Source organism: Pseudopipra pipra, chromosome 29, assembly GCF_036250125.1.
Source record: "Pseudopipra pipra isolate bDixPip1 chromosome 29, bDixPip1.hap1, whole genome shotgun sequence".
Taxonomy (NCBI): Eukaryota; Metazoa; Chordata; class Aves; order Passeriformes; family Pipridae; genus Pseudopipra; species Pseudopipra pipra.
Window position 1 is genome coordinate 101,841 of NC_087577.1, and position 25,402 is coordinate 127,242.

The window sequence follows — 25,402 nt, forward strand, 5'->3', positions numbered from 1 at the left end:
ATTGTTTGTGGTGGTGCCGGTGGCGCTCGGAGGCGCCGCGACTGCTCCGGGACCGCCCGGGACCCCCCGGGAACCGCCGGGAACGCGCCGGGAACGCGCCGGGAATCGCAGGGACACCCCGCGAAGGCGCCGCCAACCCACCCGCGCCAGGTGAGGCCGCGGGGGCGGTGGGGCCGGGCCCGGCGGGGGCGGGGGAGGGCCCGGCTTTTGGGCGGGGGGGGGCGAGGCCTGAGGGGTGTGAGGGGATGGGGGGGCGGGAGCGGCCCCTGAGGGGGGGGAGCTAAGGAGGGGGTGACAGGGGTGGGGGGTTTGAGGAGGTTCTGGGGGGCAGAGCTCGGATTTTGGGGGGGCAAAGCCCGAGGGGTTTGGGGAGGGTTTTTGGGGGGCAAAGCTCAGGTTTTGGGGGTACAGAACAGGGCGGTTTGGGGGGCTGAGCTTAAATTGGGAGAGGGGCAAAGCCCGAGGGATTTGGAGGGGAAGAATGGAAGTCGGGGGGGGCAGAGCTCGGATTTTGGGGGGCAGAGCCTGAGAGATTTGGGGAGGTTTTTGGGGGGATTGTGGCTCAGATTTGAGGGTACAGAATAAAGGGGTCTGGGGGGACCAAAGCTCAGACTCGGGGGGGGGGGTGGTGGTGTGGCATTGGATTTTGGGGAGCAGAGCCAGAGATATTTCTGGAGGTTTTGAGGGGGGGCAAAGCCCGAGGGATTTGAGAGGGCAGAAAAGGGGGGGGGGGGGGGGGTTGGGAGGGAAGGTAGAGCTCAGATTTTTGGGGGGCAGAGCCTGAAAATTTTGGGGAGGTTTAGTGGGGGCAGAGCTGAGAGTTTTGAGGGGACAAAGCCCAAGAGGTTTGAGGGGGCACATCAAGGGGTTTGGGGGGACAGAGCTGAGGGATTGAGGGGGGCAAAACTCAGGGATTTGGAGGGTCAGAGCTCAGATTTTGGGGGTCAGAGTTCAGATTTTGGGGGGTCAGAGCTCACATTTGGAGGGGGCGCCCCCGAGGATTTGGGGGCCCGGGTGGGAGCGCCAGGGATCCCCCGGGAAAACGGGGGGTGTCCCCCCATCCCTGGATCCAGGGATTCCCTGGATCGACCCCTCGCGCGAGGAGGACGCGGAACGAGCCCCCCCTTTGTTCCCTTCCATCCGCGAGGGTTTTGGGGGGCGATCCCCGATCCCTTCCGTGATTCCCGGTCCCTCCCGCGGCGTTTCCCGGTCCCCATCCAGGATTTCCTCCCCGCGGGCTTCTCCCTCTTTTCCTGCCCCCCGGCCCCCACCCCCAAATCCTCCTTCCCGGTGCCTTTTCCCACCTCAAACCCGGTAGGAAAACTTTCCCATTGCCGGGATAACAGAGAGCAGGAGATTCCACCCCCTTCCCTGGGGCCCTTCCTGGTTTTTGGGGGGGGCACAGCCCCCTCCCCACCGGGATTTGAGAAGCGAGGCAGCACAATTCCTCTTCCCAGCAGGAAATCCCATAGGATTCCTCCTCCCCAGGGACGAGTATTTCGGATTCCTCCTCCCCAGGGAAAAATCCATTCCCAGATTCCCCAAATCGGGTGCTTTCCCATCCCCTCGGAGCCTGGAAAAGGGATCTGTGATGGCGGGGAGGGGGGGTATTGCCGGGAAAAGGGGAGGAGGAGGAGACGGGAATGTGGGAGTGGGGAGGAAGATCCATCGGCTTTTCCGCGGCCGTTGTGATCTGGTTTTTTTTGATATCTTGGATTTTCTGGAGCCTCCTTGGCCGCTGCCGGTCGGGAGGAGGAGGAGGAAGGGGGAGCAGGGATCGGGAACGGGATCGGGAACAAGCTCCTCCCGGCAGGAGTGTGGGAGGATTCGCTCCCGGGGTGGGGGCTGGGCCAGGATGGCACAGACGGCCCTGGATTTGTGGGAATGTGGGGGTTTTTAGGGATTGGGGGAGCCTGGAGGGTTTGGGGGGTGCAGGGAGAGCCCCCCCTCTGCTCCAGGACACGCCGGCACATCCCGGGATTTGTGGCATCCATGGCACTCTGGGAGCCCTGGGGGAGAAATGAACCTGGTGTATCCATAGGGATCCCCCCCATCCATAGGGATCCTTTCCATCCGTAGGGGTTTTTCCCTTCCTTAGGGACACCCCCATCCATAGGGATCTTCTATATCCATACGAATCCCTCCCATATCCATAGGGATTCTTTATATCCATATGGATCCCCCCCATATCCATAGCGATCTCTCTCCTCCATAGGGATCCCTTATCCCTGTGGGTCCTCCATTCCTTTGTGCTGGAATTCCTTGTGCCATTGGAGTCTCTTGGATCCACCCCAGGGGTCCATGACAGTGCCAGTGCCATGCTCCTGATCCTTTGGGATTCTGGGATCCCAATGCCCCCTTTTCTGGCTCCTTTCCTGCTCCATGTCCCAGGAATTTGGGCGGGCAAAGATCCAAATCCAGGTGTTTTGGGTATTCCATGTACATCCATGGAGTCCCATCCCTCATCCACCAGTTCTGCTGGATGAGGTTGGAGTGGGGATTTTGGGGCTGAATTCTGGGATTGTCCCATTTTGGAGTCCCTATGGAATGTTGGAAGATCCCAATGGAATGTTGGAGGATCCCACACCGGTTCCTTGGGATGGGAGCAGTTGGATTTGGGTGCTTTTTCCAGGCCTGGGGATGTTTTCCAAAAAAACGTAGGCTTTGTTCCCATGGAATCTCAGAGAATGGATGTGTAAATCCTGGATTTTTGGAATTGGACCGAGCCAATCCCATGTGTACCCTCGGGAAGGAGACGCTACCCAAATCCAACTGAAATTCCCCAAACTCCGCCTAAAATCCGTCCAAATCCACCTAAAATTCCGGGATTTGTTCATGTTGAGTTGTTGGCTGAGGGCAGGGTTGGAAATTTGGGCTGCTCCCGGTTTGCTCCCAGTTTGCTCCCAGTTCAGACCCGCCCTTAACTCGGGAGCTGCTGCTCCTGTATCTGCAGGAAATCTCCTGCTGCCTCACCACCTTTGCCGCCATTCCAGGGGTGATGCTCCGTCGGAATTTCATCTAAACCAGGGAATTCTGAGGGAAAGGAACTCAACCGTAGTGATACGAAATTCCAGAGAATTCCCCAATGGCTCCATGGCCTTTCTTGAGCAGCTCAAAAGCTGGTGCATTTTCCCCTTGTCCTTGATCCCTGATTCCAGTTAAATCTTGGAGACCTGAAAAATTCCAAGGCTGCTCCAACAGGGGCGTTCCCAGGGCTTATTGTTCGTTCCCGGCAAGAATTCCCACAAACCAGTGGCACTTCGGAATCCACATCCAGAGTCTCTGACCTGTGTTTGGAATGACAGTCCTGGGGGCTGGAATTAGAGGGAATTTGCCCATGGCCTGATTTTCCAAGGAATGGCCTCAGTGGGATGTCGGATCCCGAAATCCCAAGTGCCACTTGCTGGTTTTTCCTGGAAGTGCTGGAAACAACTGGAATGGGAAGCGGGAGCGGCTGGATGGGGATAATGAGGGTGGGAATGGCACCCAAATTCCAAAGGGATCAGGCGAAAGATGGGTTTTGGAGGGGTTGATCCCAGCTGACATTGGAATAATCCATGGAAAATGGGATTGTGCCATTCCAGGGAGTCCTTCCCAGCATTGGGTTTGTTGGAGAGGCCTCATTCCCACTTCTCCTTGGGATCAACTGGCTTTGGATTCCCAAGGATTGGAAAATGTAGGGAAAACCCATCCCTTTCCCTGTAGGATTGTCCTCTGGTGTTCCCAAACCTTTTCCCAAGCACTTGGTGGGAAAAGTATTGGGATGGAGCTGATCGGCCGCCGTTGGATGAGGAGGAGGAAGGTCCAAAAAATCCAGGAATTTGATCCAGGAATCCTCCATTTTGGAGGAAGACTGTTCCTGAGGGATCACGCTGGGGGGAGACAGAGATCCAGGGACCCTTTGGATTTGGGGTTGTGCCTCATCCAAGGGATTTGGGGATGAGCTCAGCCAGATCCTGGGGGTCTCCTGGTCCTAAAACTTCCCCAAAATTTCATCCCAATAAATTCACTCAAGGCCATCTCATCCCACTTTTCCGAGTGGCCACCTCTTCCCTGGGAAAGCGGGAATGTCGGTCAGCCCAGAGACCCTCTGGAGACCCTTCCCACCCCCTCCCTGGTGTGTTAGATCCCAAAATCCCTGTAAATGAGGAGAAAACAGGGCCAGTCCAGCCAATCAGCCTCGGAACTGAGGGTTTTCTGCCTGGGATCACCTGTGGATCATGGATTGGGGTCGGGAATCGCAGCCGGATCAAAGGAATTCTTGGCAGACGCTCCCTCAAAGGCCTTTTGAGCTTGGAAACAGGAGCATCCAGGGGATGGATCCATAGGGAAAACCCCTCCAAAATTCCACAAAATGATGTTTTCCTGCTTCCTTCCCCCCTCCTGGCCCTGAGGATCCATGGGAAGGGCCGGAGCAGCGGGATGGGATGAGGATGGATGGGAGGAATCAGCTCTCTGAGTGTGCCAGGAATGTTTTCATCTCCTCCCAAGCCTCTTCCTGGCGTAAAACAGGGATGGAAAGGCTGGAGGAGGGTGGGAAAACAACCTGGAATGGTCCTAAAAACCAGGGAATGGGATCTAAGGGAATATTTGGCCAGGACAGGATGAGGAGGTGGGAGAGGGAAGGGGAGGAGGGACATTCCCAGGATCCTGCTGGGATCTCATTGGTGTTTTCCCATGGGATGGATGTGGGGAGTGGGAACCAGTGAGGACCAGTGGGTTCCTGGTCTGTGGATGGGACTGGAATCCTGGGAGTGGGATGTTGGAGGCAGATGGTTCCTTCATTCCATAGGGAAGAGAAGTTTCCCGAAGCCAAACCTTCCCTTCGGCCCCACGCTCCTCATTTCTTCCCCCAAACCCATGAGATTTGGGAAGATTTTGGGAGATTCTCATCCCTGATCCTCTTCCAGACTCCCCGTGTTTAATCCCACCTTTCTCCGCTCTCTCCATGTTTTCCATGGACACAACCTGGGAAAAATCATCCCAGGGCCCATCCCACCCCCTCCTCAGCAGAGAAATCCATGGAAATTAAAGCTAGTTGGTCCTTTCCCCCTTTGGAAACCAAAATGTTCCTTTTTATCCAGGAAAGGCGAACCAGGGGGTTCCGGCAGAGTGGAAATGCCACGGAATTCGTGGACTCTCTGCAGCCCAGGGGTGGAATAAAGCCATGGAAGTTCCAGGGTGTTGGGAATTAGGGGATTATTGGTGTATTTTGGGAGGATCTGACACTTCCCATCATTCCAAACCCTGTCCAACCTGGCCTTGGGCACTTCCAGGGATGGGGCAGCCCTGGATTCTCGGAATAATCCACACCAGGGCCTCCCCACCCTCACGGGGAGAAATTCCTTCCCAATATCCCATGTAAACCTCCCATGTTTTAGTTGGAAAGACGGGTTCTCCATCTCTAGGATTCTCCATCTCTGGGTGTTTCCACCTCTGGAATTGGGCTGGAGCAGCTCAATGGGAGGTTTGGGAGAGCCAAAATCCCACCGGATCTTTCCTCTCTGGTGCCAGAGGGAAGGGGAGATTCCAAACCCACCGAATCTGTCTGGACCAAGAGGTTCTTGGCCACATCCCTCAACATCTTCCCTGGGATCCCTTGGCATCTTTCCTGGGATCCCTGGTGTCGTTCCCAAGGTTTTGGGATCTTTGCCAGGACCCCTTGGCCTCTTCTCCGGCATCTTCCTCCACATTCCTTGGCATCTTCCTCAGCGTCTTCTCTGGAATCTTTGCCCTCATCCCTCAGGATCTTCACCAAGGATGTGGAATCTTCTTTGGCATTTCCACCCCCATCCCTGGGTGTCTTTGCCGCTTTCCCGGGCGTCTTCTCTGGCATCTTTGCCCGGATCCTTCAGCACCTTCCCCAAGGTTTTGGCATTTTCCTTGGCACCTTCCTTGGCTTTTTATCCGGCATCTTCCTCAGCATCCCTTGGCATCTCCTCTGGCATCTTCTCTGGTGATCCCTTGGCATCTCCACTGGAGTTCTGGCATCTTTCTTGGCATCTTTGTTGCATTCCTGGGCATCTTCTCTGGCATCTTTGCCGGGATCCTTCAGCATTTTCACCTGGATCCCTCGACCTCTTCCTTGACATCCCTCAGGATCTTCCCCCACATCCCTCGCTTTATTCCTTGGCACATTCCTTGACATCCCTCAGCCTCTTCTCCGGCATCTTCACCCTCATCCCTTCCTGCATTCCCTGCAATCCCAGGGCACATTCCTGGGAATCCCTGTCCATCCTCTCCCTGCCCTCACTGCTCCGACCCGGGTGCTGCCGAGGCCGCTCCTCTTCCACCCCCAAACCTCAGGAACAGGGGGTTTTTAGGGAATGGGGTGGGGGTGGCTCCCGGTGACTCTGGCAGCTCCTCCTCGGGCTGGAAGGAGTTAAAATTCCATGGGAGGGAAGGAGCTTCCATGAATGAAGACAAAGTTTGGCGGGGGGCCAGGGGTGGGGGCGGGGAACCAGAGCACCCAAAAACCGGGAATATCCCCCCAATTCCCCCCTCCCCGAACCCGGCTCCAATTCCGCGGCCAGAGGTGCCGAAAACCGGCTCTGACCGGATCAGATTTTTTTTTCCTTTTTTTTTTATTCCCTTTTTTTTCCCCTTCTCTTTTTCCCTTTCCCGCGAGGGCTGATGGGAAGCAGTCCGTCAGCATCCCCCTTTTCTTTTGTTTAATATCTCCAACGGCGCATGATTGGCAGGGAAGGGCCCGCTCGGAGCCGCTCCGGCTCCGGCTCCGGCCACGCTCCGCAGGGGGATGGATCCCCCTCCTTCCCGACCCCTGGCTCCTCCTGCCCCTTCCCGCTACTCTCCCCCCGCTCCCAGCCTTAATTTTCCTGCCAACTGGAGCCAGCAGCGGGAATCTTGGACCTGTGAGTATCCCCAAGCCCATCCCGGGGTTATCGGGAATGTTGGGAATGGGAGACACACAAAAGGCTCCTCACGGATGGGCTTTCCTGCTGGTTTTGCTGGCTGGGAATGTTTTAAGGGGATGTTTTAAGGTTGGATTTGCTGCCGGAGTCGTGGTTCCCTTTCCCCGCTTCCAGCCCCCCCCCCTTTTCCCACCTCATCCCTGCTCCCAACCATTGCTATTCCGGAGTGATCAGATCCCGCCCTGACTGCAGGAATGGGTGAAAAGACAGGGAATGAGGATGCTTGAGATGGGTTTTCTGGCGGGTCGGTGTCCCATTATTGGGATCATGGATGGGATGGGGGGGTCAATGGCTCCGAGGTCGGATCCGGAGCGGCTGCACAAAGGCGGCTCCGCAGTCGAGGAAATCGGGAAGGGTTATATAAGGAAGCCTGGGAAGTTTGCGTCATCCCGGATGGGGAGGGGGCCCAGGGGCCAGAGCCGGGCGCTCCCTCCCCTCCCCCCCCGCCATTCCCATCGTTTTCCATCACTTTTTATTCTCCTGGAGCATTTTCTGGGTTTTTTGCCCCCAAAATTTGGCCAATTCCCAGGAATTTTTAGCTGGTTTTTAGAGTTTTTAGGTCTTTCCCCCCCCCCATATGAGGGCTTTTGGAATTCCCACATCCCAGAAATGCCGGGATGGGGTGAGGGGTGAGGCCACTGGAGCCGGACATGGAGCCAGGATTCCCTGCTCCCAATAAATGGAGTTGGGTAAAAACCCCAAATTTGGGAGGGAAGAGGGAAAGAAGCACTTTTTGGGAAGGGAGGATTTTCCTCCTTTCCCACTTTTCCTGCTTCCCATCATTAGGTTTGGACTTGACCTGGAGCTGCAGAATCCAGGGACTGGGCCAGCAGTGGTATCTGGAATCTGAGGGATCCAAGGCATCCAGGATCTGGGAGATCCAGGATCTGGGAATTCTGGCATCTTAGAATCTGAAGGGTGGAAAATCCAGGATCTGGGAGTTCCAGGGTCTGGAAAATCCAGGATCTGGGAGTTCTGGTGTCTTGGAATCTGAAGGGTGGAAAATCCAGGATCTGGGAGATCTGGAATCCAGGGGATCCAGGGCCTGGGATATCGGGAGTCGGAAATCCAGGCTCTGGAGATCCAGGATGTGGGAGATCCGAGGTCTGGGCCCAGAGTGTCAGAGCAGGGACAGGTGTTCCCCCCATTGGGATCCAGGAATGGGAAGAGCAGAGCCCCTGGAGCCATTTGCTCCAGAGGAATTCCCATTCTGCCACATCCCGGCCAGCCTTCCATGCATCTTCCCAAATCCTTTCCCTTATTCCCTCATTCTCTTCCCCTCATGCATCTGCAGGACTGGGAGCAGCTGCTCCCCCTGGATCCCAGGATGGCTCCATCCCGCTCCGAGGCCGTTTCTAAGGGCTTTTCAGGGATTTTCCCTTTGTTTGTGTCGCTTTAAATCCTGGAGCTCCTGGAGAAGAACCTCTGGGATCCGCCCTCAGACTCCCTCACCTGCCTCAGAATTCCTGCCCAGAGCCGGAGCCAGGTGTTTCTCCAGGTTTCTGGACCCCACCTGGAGCTGTGGGATCCGGAGCAGTTTTCTTTCCGTCCTGGAGTTTTCCTCCCTTCCCTTCCCTTCCCGTTGGATTCCTGCGGATCTGGCTCCGGCCGCGGAGCCGTTAAATCCTAATTACCTTTTTAGGTTGTTATCCTTTTCCTGCCGTTCCTGGGGAATGCTCGCCCTGGGAATCAGCCATTTTGTACTCCGTGTCGGAACGCACTTCCCGGTGCCGGGATGTGCCGATCCCGCATGGAATCGGGAGCAGCTCCCGGGCAGCTCCGGGCTCTGCATTCCAGCCGGAAGGCTCCGGATGAGGAGCCAACTCTGCAGATTTCCCATGGAATCAGAGCAGTTTTCTGTGGGATTTGGGGGGTTTTGGGGCAGCAGGAATGTGCCCAGGGGAGTTGGATGAGTTGGATCCCATCCCTGATCCTGGGAAAATGGGGCTTTAAATGGCTTTCTATCCCATAAATATCAGGATTTTTTAATATCCGAATGGGGCCATTGAGCAACTCCTGGATCCAAATCCCTGGATTTGGAGGGACTGGGTGATTCAACCTCTTGGATCCAGCCTGGATGTGCCAGGGGGCATCAGGTCCCACCCAACATCCCGAATAACGTGGAATGTTGGATTTGGATGTTGATTCCTGACCTGCCAGGTCTCTTCTGGGATTGATTCGGGAATTCCAGCCCCAAATAGTTGGGAATTGGAGGGTATATCCATGTTGCCTCCTGGGCTTATTCCCACTGAGAATTCCGGGCAGGAGCAGGGACCAGGACTTGGGTGGTGAATGAGAGACTCCCGGGATGTGCCGGGATGGTGTTCCTGGTGCTCAGGAAGGAATCCTTGGAGCTGAATTCCCAATGCTCCACCCTCCCAATGTCCCTTCTTCCTCGTGCTGGATCAGAGATCCAGGAGAAGGAGCTGGAATGTTGTTGGGCAGTGAGGATCCCTGTGCTTGGGAAGAGCAGGAATTTCCGTTCCAAGGGAATATCCAAGGGCTCGGGATGCTCCAGGAAGCTGCTGCAGGTGTCTCTTCCTGGTAATACTGGAATTCTGGGCTGGTTTATTTGTGATTTCCCACTCTTGCTCCCTTGGAGCAGGATCTTGGGATTCACCTTGGCTCTTCCAGGGCTGCTGGAATTCCCAGTGCTGCTGGAGCAGTCAGGAAAACAGGGAGACCTGGAGTCACTGGGACCACATGGATCCCTTGTGGTGGATCAGGGGTCATCCTAGGTGGATCAGGGATCATTCCTGGTGGGTCAGGGATCATCCCAGGGGTGGATCAGGGATTACAGCCCCTCCATTGGCTCCGGAGGGTCCGAGGCCAGGAATAGGGGCTGGAAGACCAATGTGGAGATTGACTCAATGGAAAAGCCTCCGGGAAGGGACTGGAGCCTTGTGGGGCTTCCCTGGAAAAACTCCATCTGGAATTAACTCCTGGTGCTGCCAACTTTCGGTTCTGGATCCCATTGGATAAACCCCAGGATATTCTCCATCCTGGTCGCATCTCTCCCTGGATATTCTCCCTTTTCCATTGGAATATCCCTGGTTTTGGCCCAACTCGTCCCGGCCTTTCCAATCCTCCCGTTGGCATTTTTTTGGTTGGATGTTTTCCCTGTGGGAGCCGGATCTAATATCCATGGAAAACGGGGAGCTGCTTTGTTTGTCTGGGAATGCCAAACCTGTCCTGCCAGGCGGGAGAAGCACCCGGAGCCAATGGAACGCATCAGGGAGCGCGTGGAGCAGGAACCATGATCCCCCGGAAAACTGGGAATTGCCACTGGGACAACGTTGTCCGGCAGACTGGGATTCCTGGAAAGCATTCCAAGGTCAGCCCTCGCTGCTCATCCCACCCTGGCAGCCTCTGGAATCTCGGCTCTACTCCGGCCCCAGGATCCTGTTTCCAGGACAGTGTTCCTGAGACAGTCCCAGTTGGAGGCGCCCCATGGATTTGGCTCCTGTTTTCCCTGGGTTTTGCCACCATTTGGGAATTCCGTTCCAGGGATGATGGTTGTTTAAAGTGGAGTGGAGGGAGAGGCAGCTCCTGTTCCCTGGGATGTGCTGATTCCCGGGAGCAGGGCCGGAGGCAGCAGGGCCGGATGAGCCGGTTTGGGATGTGCCGGGACCGGAGTGGGGCCTGAACTTCCCACTGTCCTGGCTCCAGAGCCGCTGGATCCCTGGGATTGGAATAACTCCTGCGCCTCGCTGCCGAGTATTGGATGGAATCAAGGGCTCTCCTGTGGCTTTCCCACTGGAAATTCCTGGTGGATCCTCCCCTGCCCCCTCCAGCCGAGGGGCCTCATTTGATCTGGAATCCAAAGCGTCATTGACTTTTTATTGGATCTGGCCGAGCCTGGAAAACCTCTGGAGCGGATTAAACACCAGCAGGCCCCGTTCCTGGTAACAGCACCTTGGATTTGTTTGGAAAACCGGAGGGAAGGGCCTTGGGAATCCTTGGAGCCCTCAGTTTATATCCCTGTGAGTGGGAGCTGCATCCATGGGCTGCTCCAGCCTTCCCCCTCTTCCCTCTGGCTCAGGGATTTCAGTGCTCCCGGAATCCCTGGGGCTTGTTCCCAGGGTTTTGTTCCCAGTTTTTCCCTCTGCATCCCAAAATGGTGTTTCTGTAACTTTCCAAAGCTGGAATGTCACTAGGATACTGGGATGCTGGAGAGGGATGTGGGAATGCTAGGCAGCATGGGGATCCTCAGGAATGTGGGGATGCTCAGGGATTTGGGAATGCTGGGGGCTGTGGGATCCTCAGGAGTGCAGGGGGATGTGGGAATGCTGAATTCTGGGATATTGGGGAACATGGGGATGCTCAGGAATGCTGGGGGATGCAGGAATGCTCAGGGATTTGGGAATGCTGAGGATGTGGCACCTCCCTGGCACTGGAGCCCCCATTTGTGGTGGGACCGGGGGAACTCTGGAATTCCCGCAGGAAGAGGAGGCAGCAGGATCCCTCCATCCATGGGGAAGATGGCCAGGAGGTTGGATCTGCTTCCACATCTCCCTGCTGGGGCTGGAGATCCACTCCTGGATCCACTCTGGGATCTGCTCCTGGATCCACACTGGGATCCGCTTCTGGATCATTCCTTGTTCTCCACTCCTGGATCCACTCTGGGATCCCCATCTCGATCCACTCCTGGATCCATTCCTAGATCCACTCTGGGATCCCCTTCTGGATCCATTCCTTAATCTCCACTCTGGGATCTCCACTTGGATTTGCTCCTGGATCCATCCTAGGATCCACTTCTGGATCTCCCTGCTGGGTCCTGGCCGTGCTCAGGTGTCTGTGGGGAGCTCCCTATGTTATTCCCAGCAGGAATCCCGTGGGATGCCGTTCCCATGAGGCCCTTTCGAACCTCTCCTGACTCCCCCTGCTCCTCCGTGACTCCCGAGAGCACGTTCCCGGCCGAGCTCCGGGATGCTGGCGCGTTCCCAGCGGAGCAGCCTCAGCGCCGGGCGCGGCTCCGGGCGCTCCCGGCTGTCTGGGCCATCCCAGCTCCCGCTTCCCCCCGGGGTCATTCCTGTGGGACAGGGGCAGGGGCGGCTCCGAGGCCTGTTCGGACCTGCCGGGCTAAATTTGGGAGCAGGAGACGTGCGGGAGCCGGGATGGGCAGGTGGGAAGAGCCCCAGGTGTTCTCCCGGAGGCTCCTTCCGGCTTTTGCTCGGGATTTGGGATTTCCATTGGTTTTCCCGCCCCCGTGTTCCAAGAGTGAGGTGTCTCTGTGCCTCTGGAAGCTGAACCTGTGTCCCAGCCCTGTGTCATTCCAGGGATTTACACCTGAGCCAGGGCCTTTTCCTAGCAGAGCTTTGGCTTGGGGAAGGTTTATCCTGGGAATGACCCGAGGTGGGTGTGGAGCAGCTCTGGGGGCCGAGATCCAGCCACTCAGGACATGGACACTTCACATTCCCTGCGGAGCCAGTGAAGCTCCCGGCGTTCCCGAACCAACCATGTGGAATTCCCACCCATTCCCGAGGTGTTTGTCTCGGTCCCTGGCTCTGCTCCGCAGGGAAGGGCCTCACCCGGCTGGTTCCTTATCAGCCTGGGAGTGGGATTGGGCTGGGATGGGCTCCGGGGCTGGGATGGGGTTGGGATGAGCTCCGGGGTTGGGATGGGGCCGGAATTGGCTCTGGGGTTGGGATGGGCTCCGTGGCTCCTGCCTGTTTTCCACAGGGCATTCCTGCACCTGGAGCCGGAGTGGGAACACGGAGAGGTAGGTGGATGGGATGGACCTGCTTGCACCTCCATCCTCCTGGAAAACCTCGTGGTGGGGGATTTCCTGAATCCAGAGGCTTCCATGGGATTCATTCCAGCTCCCCTTCCTTGCCGAGTTGCATCTATGGGGTTTGAATCCTGAGGAAGGGATTGTGCTGCCGTTCTCTGGGATCTGGGGAGCTCCTGCCCTTCAGGATCCTTCCAGGATCCTTCCTGACTTGTTTGGCATTGAGAGGTCCCAGGGAGGTTGAAACTCCATGAGGAGATTTGAGCTCCATGAGGAAGTTGGAGCTCCATGGGGAGTTTGGTGCTCCCTGAGGAGATTTGAGCTCCATAAAGAGGTCAGAGTTCTGTGAGATTGGAGCTCTCTGAGGAGGTTGGAGCTCCTGAGGAGGTTGGAGCTCCGTGAGGCTGGAGCTCCATCAGGAGATTGGAGCTCCATGAGGAGGCCGGAGCTCTCTGAGGAAGTCAGAGCTCTCCAAGGCTGGAGTTGGGCTCAGAGTGGACCCTGGGGGGGTTCACTGGGATCCACCACATCCAGGACACTGCTGGTGTCCCTGTCCCTCCTCTTTCCCCCATCCCTGACCACATCCCTGTCCCTCTCCTGTTCCTTTTCCCTGCCTGCGTCCCTGTCTTGGTCCCTGACGTGTCTTTGTCCATGTCCCTGTCCCATTCCCTGTCCCTGCCCATGTCCTTGTGCCATTCCCCATCCCACTCTGCTCCCGGCTGACGGTGCTGTGTCCATGTCCAGGATGGAGCGGATGACGGAGGACGCGCTGCGGCTGAACCTGCTCAAGCGGGGCCTGGAGACGGGGCCGGAGGAGCGCGAGGACGTCCTGGCCAAGCGGCTGAAGATGGAGGGCCACGAGGCCATGGAGCGGCTCAAGATGCTCGCCCTGCTCAAGAGGAAGGACCTGGCGGGGCTGGAGGTGCCCCACGAGCTCCCAGGAAAGCCCGACGGGATCAAGGGCTATGAGGAGAAGCTCAACGGGAGCCTGAGGCCCCACGGGGACGGGAGGGGCTCGGCCCGGCCCGGCAAGGAGAACATCAACGACGAGCCCGTGGACATGAGCGCCAGGAGGAGGTGGGTGTGGGAATGCTGGGATGGGAGTGGGAATGCCGGGATGGGAGCAGCCAGGAGGAGGTCGGTGCGGGGATGCTGGGATGAGAGAGGTGGAAGAAGCCTGGTCAGGGATTAAATGGGATTTGGGGGGTCTGGTAGATCCGATTCCAGTGGATAAGGGGGCTCCAAGAGCTGGAGAGGGACGTGGGAATGGTGGGATAAGAGGCATGGGTTCATGTGGACAGTTTGGTTAAGTGGGATGTCGGGAAGCAGTTGGGAATGTGGGAATTGGGAATTCTTTCTTGTGTAGGGGGTGGCACAGGTTATCCAGGGGATTTGTGGGTTCTTCATCCCTGGAAGTGTCCAAGGCCAGGTTGGACAAGACTTGGAGCAGCCTGGGCTATGGAAAGTGTCCCTGCTCCGAGTGCGGAGTCCATGGACTGCGTCCTGGAATTCCATGGATGTTGTGCGAGATGAAAGGAATCCAGTTGGGCACCAGCACCAGACACTTGGATCAGGGGTCAGCCCTGGAAGGAGGTGGGAATATCCCACTCTAAGTTTGGAAATCACTGTGAAGTTTCATGGGGGGTGTCTCATTTCCCTGGATTTTCCCTGGAAACGTGCTCCACATCTTCCCACCTCCCTCGCTGTAGCTCCTGTTCCAGTGGTTCCCTTGGAATTCTACTCTTTCCTGGACAAAGGAAATCCGGTGATTCCTTGTGGATTTTCCTGTTGGCTTTGTGTTACTCCCTCAATGGAATGTAAATAATCCAGCCTGGATTTATCCGGATGCTCCTGCAAAATCATCCCTACCAGCTGTGGGGAAAATCCTAGACCAGGATCCGCTGCTGGATCCCTCTGGTTTGAAACTCCTGGGATGCAGCTTGGATTGCTTGGATGGGCTTCTGCTGGATCCATCTCCATGGGATGCTCTGGACCTTCTCTGCTGGAGAAGGGGCAGCTCCAGTGCTTTGGAATATCCACAGAAACAGCTGGAATGTTTGGGAGACGAAGACAGCTCCCCCTCTGAGCATCTTCAGAGCAGCTAAATCTGGGATCAGGCTCCATGTTTCCTCCTGGGTGTTCGGAGCTGAGAGTTTGGGATGTGGTATTCCATGATCTCCTCACTCCAAGGACCTTCCAGGGAGCTGGGGCACGACAATCCCGGCTGCTTCCAGTGCTCCACACTGGATTATTCCACAGTTTTCCAAGGCTCTCCAGCATGAAGACATGAAATCTGCATCTCCTTCCCGGGGATAATCCCTGGATCCCAACATTGGCTTTTAGTTCAGTCTTTCTTTTCCCAGCTGCTCCTTTTGTTTTCTGATTCCCTCACAGATCCATTGGATATTTACTCGGATTTTCCTTTAGGGACTGTGCTTTTCCAATAGATTTGGGCTGGGATAGGCTTGGAATGATGGCATTACCGGGAGGGCTTGTCCCCTTCTCCCCTACACCGTGGTGAGGATGAGCCATTCCAGGCTGGAACATCCCAGAGTCTGGATTAGAATCTGCATTATTCCCAATTCCCAGGTGGGATTTGCCCACCTGGAGCTTCCCCCTCTCCCCTGCTGGGGTGGCTTGGAGGGATTGGACTCCCTGGGGGGGCGGGGACGTGTTCCAGACGGGATCTGTGTTGGATTGAGGGGTGGTCCCGGTGCAGGATTCCTGCTTTCCTGGCTCATCCCGGTGTGTTCCTGCAGTGACCCGGAGCGGGGCCGCCTGACGCCATCCCCAGACATCATCGTGCTGTCGGACAACGAGGCCTCCAGCCCCCGCTCCAGCTCCCGCATGGAGGAGCGGCTCAAGGCCGCCAACCTGGAGATGTTCAAGGTGAGGGAGCCCGGAATTCCGGTGGCTTTGGGCCCTCCCAGCAACTTCCCGGCACAACCACCCGCTTCCTGCTCCCAAATCCACCCAAATGATCCAAATTCCCGCTCGGGTTGAGCTTCCTTCTGGTCTTTCCCTCACGTTTTCCCGGTGTTCCTGGTTTTTCCAGGGGAAGAGCCTGGAGGAGCGGCAGCAGCTGATCAAGCAGCTCCGGGATGAGCTGCGGCTGGAGGAGGCCCGACTGGTGCTCCTGAAGAAGCTGCGACAGAGCCAACTGCAGAAGGAGAACGTGGTCCAAAAGGTGAGGCTTGGGATGGGAGGGATAATGGGAAGGACCACGCGTGGCACATCCCGTGGGAAATCCCCCAAATCCGCGGCCCTGGCACAGCCGGGAACACAAACCTGTGGTGCTCAGCGTCACAACTCGTGGAATTCCGTCTCTCCGGGGGCTGATCCCGGCTCTCCCCCCCATTCCCGATCCAGACCCCTGTTGTCCAGAACGCCGCCTCCATCGTGCAGCCGTCGCCGGCCCACGTGGGGCAGCAGGGCCTGTCCAAGATCCCGGCCCGGCCCGGAGCCCAGGGTGTGGAGCCACAGAACTTACGGACACTGCAGGTGAGCGTTCCCCCTTTTCCCTGGAAAACACCCGCTCTACTGGATGCACACTCAGCTGAGATCCCTTCTCCAGGAGGCAGAGGAGTTCTGGCATTTCCCAATGCCAGGAGTTGGGGTTTGGGGTTGTGCTGGGCGGGAATTAGACCCCATGATCCTTGTGGATCCAGCTTGATATTCCATGATTCCTTAAATATCCTGTGTCCCTATTGGGATGGGGTGAGGACATTGCCTCTGCCTGTAGCCTTCCTGCTTTTCCCAAAGGATTCACATTCTAGCCTTATTTTTGTGTTATTTAGTTTGCTGAGTTTAGGGAGTCCAAGGAGCATTTGGACAACAGGATTGTTGGGATTGTCCTGTGTCCGTCTCTTCCCACTAAGCCACCTGGCTCTGGAAAGTGGTTTCTCCACATATTCCTGCCCGTTTCCTTGACTCCAGAGCAATTCCAACCTCTCCATGGAAAATTGTTGGCTCAAGCCATTCTCCCTCCAGAAGGGCCACAATCATTTAAAATGAAGGCAAATTTGAGGGAAAAGTGAAGGATTTTAAGCATTAGGAGTTAACTGGGATTCTGGGGTAAGTGGAAATTCCCTGGATCACAGAATTAAAGCTCCAGGTTTGCCTCAAATCCTTTATTTTTATCCTATCTTATTTATTTCACCGACTCCAAGGAGTGTTTACCCAGCTGGATTGTTGGGGTTGTCCTGTGTCCACCTCCCTCCAAAATGGCCTCAATTATTTAAAATCAAGGATAATTTTGGAAAAAGAGAAGGATTTTGAATCTTAGGAATTATGGATAAGCGGGAATCCCTTGGATGAGAGAATTAAAGCTCCAGGTTTGCCTCAAATCCCTTATTTTATTTATTTTACTGAGCCCAGTGGAATCGTTGGGTTGACTCGTGTCGATACAAGAGTTGGACCCACCATCCCTGTGGGTGTGTCCCATGATTCCCAGTGAATCCCAGTGATCCCCAGTGATTCCCAGTGATCCCCAGTGACCCGTGGCTCTCTCCCTGATCTCCCAGGGGCACTCAGTGATCCGCTCGGCCGCCAGCTCGGCGCTGCCCCACATGTTGATGTCCCAGCGCGTCATCGCCCCCAACCCGGCGCAGCTCCAGGGGCAGCGACTGCCGCAGAAACCCGGCCTGGTGCGGAGCAACACCCCCAGCATGACCCCCACCATCAACTACCAGCCGGTGCGTGGGATGGGCACCAGCAGGAGCTGGGCTGGGATGAGTTGGCGTGGGTTGGGATGGTTTGGAGAGGGTTGGATTGGGTTGGGATGGTTTGGGATGGCTTGAGATGGTTTGGAGTGGTTGGACTGCTGTCTCCGCAGCGGTCCAGCCCCGTTATCCCGCTGTTCTCCCCACTGATCCCACTGTTCTCCCTGTCCCCGCAGCAGTCCGGCTCGTCGGTGCCGTGCCAGCGCTCCTCGTCCTCTGCCATCTACATGAACCTCGCATCCCACCTCCCATCGGGCTCCGTGGCCCGCGTGTCGTCGCCGCTGCCGAGCCCCAGCGCTCTGTCCGACGCCGCCAATTCCCAGGCGGCCGCCAAGCTCGCGCTCCGGAAGCAGCTGGAAAAGACACTCCTGGAGATCCCACCGCCCAAGCCGCCGGCACCGCTGCTGCACTTCCTGCCCAGCGCTGCCAACTCCGAGTTCATCTACATGGTGGGGCTGGAGGAGGTGGTGCAGAGCGTCATCGACAGCCAGGGTGTGTGTTCCCGCTGGATTTTCCCAAAAAAAGTGGGTGGGGGTGAAATCGGAGGTTTTTAGCCCGGATTTGGGGGTTGCCTGGGGGCTCTCCTGTTGCTCTGACTACTTTGCCCGGTGGGGCTGGAGGAGGTGGTAACAGCCAAGGTGGGTGTTCCCAGGGAATTCCTGGGAAAACAGGGAATTTGGGAAGGGTTTGGGGGGGATCAGGGCAGAGTCTGGGGTTTCAGTGCCAAATTTCAGGATTCTGGGATTGATTTGGAGGATTTCAGGCAAAACTTGTGGGATTTCAGGCCAAATCATGTGTATGATACCAGGCTCTGTGTAGAGCCGTTGGTGTGCGGGCAGGGGGTTTATCCCGGTATCCCACGATCCCTGTGCCATTCCAGGGAAGAGCTGCCCGGTGTCCCTGCGTGTGGAGCCCTTCGTGTGCGGGCAGTGCCGCACGGATTTCACGCCGCACTGGAAGCAGGAGAAGGGCGGGCGCATCCTGTGCGAGCAGTGCCAGACGTCCAACCAGAAGAAGGCCCTGAAGGCCGAGCACACGAACCGCCTCAAGAACGCCTTCGTCAAGGCCCTGCAGCAGGAGCAGGTCAGGCCCGGGATGCGCCGGAGCTGGGGGAAAACAGGGACCTGCGGTGGGAGCGCTGACACACCCGGCCCAGCCCATTCCAAAGCGCCCATCCCATCCCAAACCACTTGCCCATCCCATCCCGCTCATCCCATCCCGTCTTGCTAGCCCCATCCTATCCCTTTCCAGTTTTCCCTTGGGAAGCCTCTTACCCACTCGCTGGCTTGTTTTCGGATGGGGAATCTGCTGCATTAATAATAATCCATCTGGGATAAATGGGATAAAACTCAATCTGAGATGGAATCCAGATGCTGGGTGCGGGAGGTGTCTTGGAAAGGGGCAGGGTCCCATTCCAGGTGGGAATGTGACGGGCTGGGCATTCCCTGGCACAGGAGATCGAGCAGCGGCTCCAGCAGCAGGCGGCCCTGTCCCCTACGGCCGCTCCTGCCGTTCCCAGCGTTGGGAAACAGGACGGGATCCTGCGGCACCACACGCTCCGGCAGGTGGGAACGGCATGGGAATGGGGGGTGGGATGAGCAAGAGGGGATGGGGAGAGGGGAGGGCACGGGATGGGGTGGGATGGGATGGCATGGCATGGCATCATTGGGAGGGGACAGGCTGGGATGATGGGGGTGCCCCACTGTCCCACTCCCCCATTCCGGGTGGTCTGGGAGCCCCCCAGTGCATCCATGTCCATGTCCTGTCCCCCCAGGCCCCGCAGCCCCAGAGCAGCCTCCAGCGCGGAATTCCCACCTCCGCCCGCTCCATGCTCTCCAACTTCGCCCAGGCCCCACAGCTCTCCGTGGCTGGGGGACTCCTCGGGATGCCAGGTACGGACCCTCCCAGGGACAGGGGTGGGATGGGATGGGATGGGATGAGTGGGATGGGATGGGATGGGATGAGTGGGATGGGATGGGATGGGATGGGATGGGATGGCACGATGGAAGGGGATGAGCAGGATGGGCTGAGCAGGATGGGATGGGATGGGCTGAGCAGGATGGGATCAGACAGACCCTGCTGTGCCCCTTGGATTGCCGAGCCAGCTTTGGGAATTCCCACCTTGCTCCTGCCCCCGATCCCAAGGAGAAGGGGTGGGTTTTGGCACGCTCCGGCTCCAGGGTGCCGAGGGTCCGTGTCCCGCAGGGGTGAACATCGCCTACCTGAACGCCGGGATCGGCGGCCACAAAGCGTCGAGCCTGGCGGACCGGCAGCGGGAATACCTGCTGGATATGATCCCGCCCCGCTCCATATCCCAGGCCATCAGCGGACAGAAATAGCGCCCGCTGCCCCCACCCGCCTGCAGTGCCTGCACTGGGCCAACTGGGCCGGACTGGGCCAGACCGGGCCGGACTGGGGCCTCCGCTCCGGGGAAACGCGACGAGAAACCGGAAAAAATCCCACCTGGGAAAACAGACAGACAGACAAACCGACCCCACCCCCACTTCAGACAGCGCCCGCTCCTTCTCCCAGCCCCAGTTCCCTTGGTTTTCCAGCAGGGATCGCTCCCTGGGCGTGAGGCTGGGGCGGCTCCGGCCGCTCGCCGCTGGTTTTGTATTGCCGACGCTTTTTCCTTGTGTTGTGGATTGGTTTTTTGCCCTTTTTTCCTTATCCCCCCCCATTTCCCTTCGCTCCCTGGATGGTTAAAGCTTTTTTACCCCTTTTCCAGAAGAGACTTTGGCAGGGCACCTTCCCAGAATTCCAGGCCCCATGGAGGGAATTTAAGGGCAGCCTGTGCTGATTCCGGGGAGAGTTGGGGTCCCAAACCCCCTTTGGCTCCGATCACAGGGGTCCCAAACCCCCTTTGGCTCCAATCCTGGGAGTCCCAAACCCCCTCAACTCCAATCCCAGGGTGTCACAGCACCCCCAGCTCCAATTCCGGGGTGTCACATCCCCCTTGGCTCCAACCCTGGGAGCCATAAATTCCTTTGGCTCCCATCCCAAGGGTCCCAGACCCCCTCAGCTCCGACCCCGGGGTGTCCCAACCTCCAGGGCTCCGCAGAAGGATCCAAGAGACGCCGATCCCGACCCCTTTGGATCCAATCCCGGGGTGTTACAACCCCCTTGGCTCTGCAGGATCCAGGAGACGCCAATCCTGACCCCTTGGATCCCATCCCAGGGATCACAAACCCCCTGGGCTCCGCAGAAGGATCCAGGAGACGCTGATCCTGACCCCTCAGATCCCATCCCAGGGTACCACAACCCTGTTGGCTCCGCAGAAGGATCCAGGAGATGCTGATCCAGACCCCTCGGCTCCGATCCCGGGGATCACAAACCCCCTCGGCTCCAATCCCGGTGTGTCCCAACCCCCTGGGCTCCAGAAGGATCCAGGAGACGCCGATCCCAACCCCATGGATCCCATCCTGACCCTTTGGATCCCATCCTGACCCTGGGGCTCCCTCATCCGGAGCCTGCTGGGTGTCCCTGGACGTCCCTGGGGCCGACGGACGGAGCTGGACCCGCCCCCGGGGTTCCCTCCCTGTGACACAAAGGGACCCCTTGAGGTGCCACCCCGTGGTGTCCCTGTCTCTGTCACCCTCTGGGGCAGGTGGTGAAGCCAAGCTGGGTGGCCTCAGGCCTGGTGAGTCCCTCTGTCCCCAATCCCATCTCCAATCCCGTCCCAATCCCTGCATGTCCTGGAGCCACTTGCCCAGGTCACCTGTGTCCCCTGGGAATGGTGACAAGTGGCACCAGCATCCCCTGTGTCACCTGGGGGGGTCCCTGAATGGCACCAGGGTCTCTGGGGTCCCCTGTGTCACTGGTGTCCCCTGGGGGTGGCACTGGGGGGTCTCTGGTGTCCCCAGGAGGTGTCAGGGACACCCCAAACCAAGGAATGAGCCGTGAGAAAACGCTCGATTTGCACTTAAACCTTCACGGGCCCTTCCCCACCTTCTTCATCCTCCTCATCCCCAATTTCCTCATCCTCCCCCTCACCTTCTTCATCCTCCTCCTCACCTTCTTCACCCTCCTCCTCACCTTCTTCACCCTCCTCCTCACCTTCCTCCCCCTCACCTTCCTCCTCTTCTTCCTCCTCTTTTCCTCTTCCTCCTCTTCCTCCTCACCCTCCCCCCCCATTCCCGACACTTTTCTTCCCAGTTTTTTAAGGTTCAATGAGATTTTTAAGGAATTCCCATTTTTTCCCTGAATTTTTGACCCTTTCCTCAACATTCCCAACTCTCTCGTGCAATTCCCAAACTCTGCCCCCCTGAATTGGGGGCGGGGGGAGAGACCCCCACCCACCCCCTAAAGCAATTGGGGGGACCCCCAAGCAACCCTTGACTTGAGGGAGGGGGGATCCCACCCCTAATTTAGAGAGAGGGGATCCCCCCCACCCACTCCCTAAACATGGGGGGACCCCACCCCACCCCTGCACTGGGGGTGACCCCTCTCTACCCCCCCCAAAATTCAAAGAGCACTTACCACGAGGGGGGGTGTCAGACCCCCCCCAAAAGAGGCAAAAGAACAGTGGGGGGTTTACAATTTTAATTATTTTTTTTTAATTTAGCGGGTTTTTATGTCAAATTTATAATTTTGGGGGTGCTTTTGTTGGTTTGACCTTTTTCAGCTGCCTCCACCCCTTTCCACTCCCAAAACCCCCCTTCCCCCCCCCGAAATTCCCTTTTTCCCTCCAAAATCCCCTTTTCTTACCCCAAAATCCCCTTTTCCCCTTTCCCCTCCAAAAATCCCCTTTTCTCACCCCAGGAGCACTTTGACAAATGTTTTTTGGGGGGCTAAAACCTGAAGTTTTGGGTTATTTTAGGGGTTTATTTTGCTTTGGGGGAGTTATTTCCCCCCACACACCACGGGGACCCCCTTCTGCCCCCCCCCAAGTGCCACTGACCCCGTCCCCGGGTGTCCCCGACAGGGCTGAGTTTTAAGTGATAAAATTGATTCAAAACCTGTCAAAATGGGGGTTTTAACCCAGAAAAAAAGAGACAAAACCCGGAAAAAAGAGAAAACCAAGTGCAATAATGGGGGGCCCGGGGGGGACCCGGGGAGGGCCCGGGGGGTTTGAGGTGCCGAATTCATGGTGCTATAAAGTGAAATTCGGGGGGGGGACACCCCTGTCACCCCTCCCTGGGGGGTCTCAGCCCCGGGGGCTGCAGGCAGTTCCCCCCCCCAAAAATGATCCTTTCCCCCCTCCCCCCAAATGATCCTCCCACGCCCCAAAACTGACCCAAACCCCTTCCTGGGGGGGTTGATGACAATGCCCCACCTTCCTTCCCCAAATTGACCCGACCCCAATCACAAACTGACACCCCCCCCTTCCTGGGATCCCAGGCAATTCCCTCTCCGCCAAAAGTGACCCCAGGCCACACACCCCTCCCCTCAAAATTCCCCCCCAACCCCATTCCCAAAATCCCAAGGGGGGGTTGGATCCATCCCTTCCCCCCCCCCCATTTCCCAGCACAGGTTCCTCCCTATTTTTATTATTATTATTATTATTCTAATTATTATTATTTTTGGCTTGCCCCACCCCGCCCCCAGGGCTGTGATATCCCAGAGAATTCCCATTTTTTATTCCCCCCCACCCCCGGCTCCGAATTGAGGATTTTTCCCGCTTTTTTTCCAGCTTTAGGGGTAGATTTTTCCGCTTGTGAAAACGCTTCTTTTTGGTTTCTTTTGGTTTCGTTTTTTTGGGGGGAGGGAGGGGGTTGTTTTTTTAATTTTGTTTCCTCCAAAGGCAAATCCTGTCCTGGATTCCCTCGGAATTCCCAAATTCCTGCCCACTCCCCCAATCCCGTTTGCTTCCGCTCTCGCTGCCGATATAACCAGGACTCGTCCGTGTATATATAAAAAAAAAAGAATGAGCTGTTTCCTGTTCAAAAGGCAAAAAAAAAAAAAAAAAGACAAAAAAAGGCGAAAAAAAAGACAAAAAAAGAAGAAAAAAATAACAATAATAAAAATCAAACCTTGTACATTGTGTAGAAAAAAAGAAAAAAGCAGATGAGAAAAAAAACGGGGAAAACGAAAACTATGGAAAAAAAACCACAAAACAAAACAAAAAAAAAAAAAAAAAAAAAAAAAAAAAAGAAAAACCACAAAACCCCCCGAAATTCCCGGGGGAGTCTCCCGGGATCATTGTGGAAGTGTCACGTCCTTGTCGTGTGACCTCGTTGTGTGTGACATGAACCGTGCAAAGGGGGGGCCCGGGGGGGGCCCGGGGGGTCCCCGGGGGTCTTTGGGGGGGGAGGGAGGGGGGGATGGTGCTGGGGGGGTCTCCGGGATTTCGGGGCCCCCCCCGGGGCTGCACTTCCCGAAAATTGTGCCTTTCACAGCCGGGGCGGCAGCGGGACCCCCCGGGGGGGCGTCAGGGGGGCGGGAGGTGGATTTTGGGGGGCCGGGGGGTCCCTGTTCCTGTATTTGCACTGTTTTTATTCTGGATTGGCATCGAGACAATACACGGCTCCAACTACCCCGGCTGAGCCTCTTCCTGCGCCCGCATTCCCGGGACAAGGCCCCGCAGCGCCGGGATCGGGAGGAGGGGGCGGGATTGGGGGGGGTTGGGGGCAATTTGGGGGAGTTTGGGACAAATCTGGGGGACCTTGGCCTCGTTTGGGGGATTTTGAATTTTGACCTGAATTTTGGGGGTTTCAGCACGGGTTTCATCCTGGATTTTGGGGTTTCTGGCAAAATCTTGGGGATTTCTGTAACATCTGTGGGATTTCAGCCCCAGTTTTGGGGGTTTTACACCCGATTTTTGGATTTCAGCCCTGATTTGCTGCCATTTGGATCCGGTTTCTATTATTTCAGACCGAAGTCCAAGGATTTCAGGCTGCATTTGGGGGATTTTTGCCCCAAATTCCCAAGGTTCTGGCCCTGTTGAAGGATTTCAGACCCCATTTCCAGGATTTCAGGCCCAGGTTTCTGAGTTTCTGGGCAATATGGATTTTTGGTACCAAAAAGCAACATTTCAGCCCAATTTGTTGGGTTTCAGCCCCAGTTTTCAGGACTTTGGTCTCAATTTTTGGTTTTCCAGCGAAATTTGGGGATTTTGGTGAAATTTTCATGATCCCAGCTCTGATTTTCAGTATTTTAGACCCAATTTCTAGATTTCAGGGTAAAGTTGGGGGGGTTGGGCCCAAATTTGAAGCATTTCAGGCCAATTTGTAGGATTTCAGCCCAGATTTGCAGGATTTTGGCCCAATTTGGGGGAGGCGGAGGGGCAAGGGGTCCCTATTCCCATATTTGCACTGATTTTTGTCTTGAATTGGTCTCTTCCTGTGGCCACATTCCCCAGAAGAAACTACCGTGGGAATGCTGGGCTAAGGGGAGGGGTGGGGTGAGGGGGATGTGCTCGGTTTGGGGAAAATTTGGGGGAGTTCCACCTCAGTTTGGGAAATTTGAGCCCAAATTTTCAGGATTTCAGACCAAAATTTCAGAGCTTCAGCCCCTATTTTCAGGATTTCAGACCAAATTTGGAGATTTTGGTCCCACTTTCCATTTTTTTTCTGCCCAAATTCACAGGATTTTAGACCAAATTTTTAGATTTCAGGCTGAAATTGTGGATTTTTGGCCTGAATTTGCACTTTTCTGCTTCATTTACCGGATTTTATCCCAAATTTCTGGATTCAGGCCAAAATTTGGGGATTTCAGGCCCCGATTTGTGGGATTTGGTCCCAGTTTGGAGGATTTTGGCCCCAGTTTGCAGGATTTTAGACCCAATTTCTAGCCTGGATGGGGTTTTTTTGGAGGGGGATGGAAATGGGGCTTTTTTCACATATTTAAGGGGTTTCCCCCCCTTCTTTTCCCTCTTTTCCATTGGATTTGAGCTCAGGGCCAGCAGCAAAGTCAGGGGGGACACCTTGAGAGGGTTGAAGACCTCCCCAGTTTTTGGAGGAAGATTTAAAGTGAAATAAACTGGATTAAAATTAAACCCTTTGTAATATTTATTTAATAAAGAGACGAATAATTTCCACTTGGGGGGGGGGGGAAACACCCCCAAATCCATGTGGGAA

General features: G+C 56.4%; 2 protein-coding genes across 6 annotated transcripts in view; both read left to right on the top strand.

Annotated features, from left to right (window-relative positions):
* On the top strand, positions 1 to 25,320 carry GATAD2B (GATA zinc finger domain containing 2B). Of its 5 annotated transcripts, none has more exons than XM_064638617.1 (12): positions 1 to 150; positions 13,408 to 13,740; positions 15,423 to 15,552; positions 15,719 to 15,850; positions 16,033 to 16,164; positions 17,187 to 17,357; positions 17,564 to 17,876; positions 18,265 to 18,467; positions 18,839 to 18,949; positions 19,159 to 19,276; positions 19,590 to 24,441; positions 25,089 to 25,320. In XM_064638617.1, exons 2-11 carry the CDS (start codon positions 13,409 to 13,411, stop codon positions 19,721 to 19,723), a joined length of 1,776 nt encoding a protein of 591 aa, XP_064494687.1. In that variant the 5' UTR covers positions 1 to 150; position 13,408; the 3' UTR covers positions 19,724 to 24,441; positions 25,089 to 25,320. The 5 variants fall into 5 exon arrangements, with proteins under 5 accessions (XP_064494687.1, XP_064494686.1, XP_064494688.1 ...); XM_064638616.1 differs by having other exon boundaries at positions 2 to 150; positions 17,561 to 17,876; XM_064638618.1 differs by lacking the exon at positions 1 to 150 and adding an exon at positions 6,746 to 6,872 and having other exon boundaries at positions 17,561 to 17,876.
* The window catches only part of DENND4B (DENN domain containing 4B), a 68,128-nt gene that overhangs the window by 15,047 nt on the left and 27,679 nt on the right, over positions 1 to 25,402 (top strand). The gene's annotated exons all lie outside the window — the stretch shown is intronic.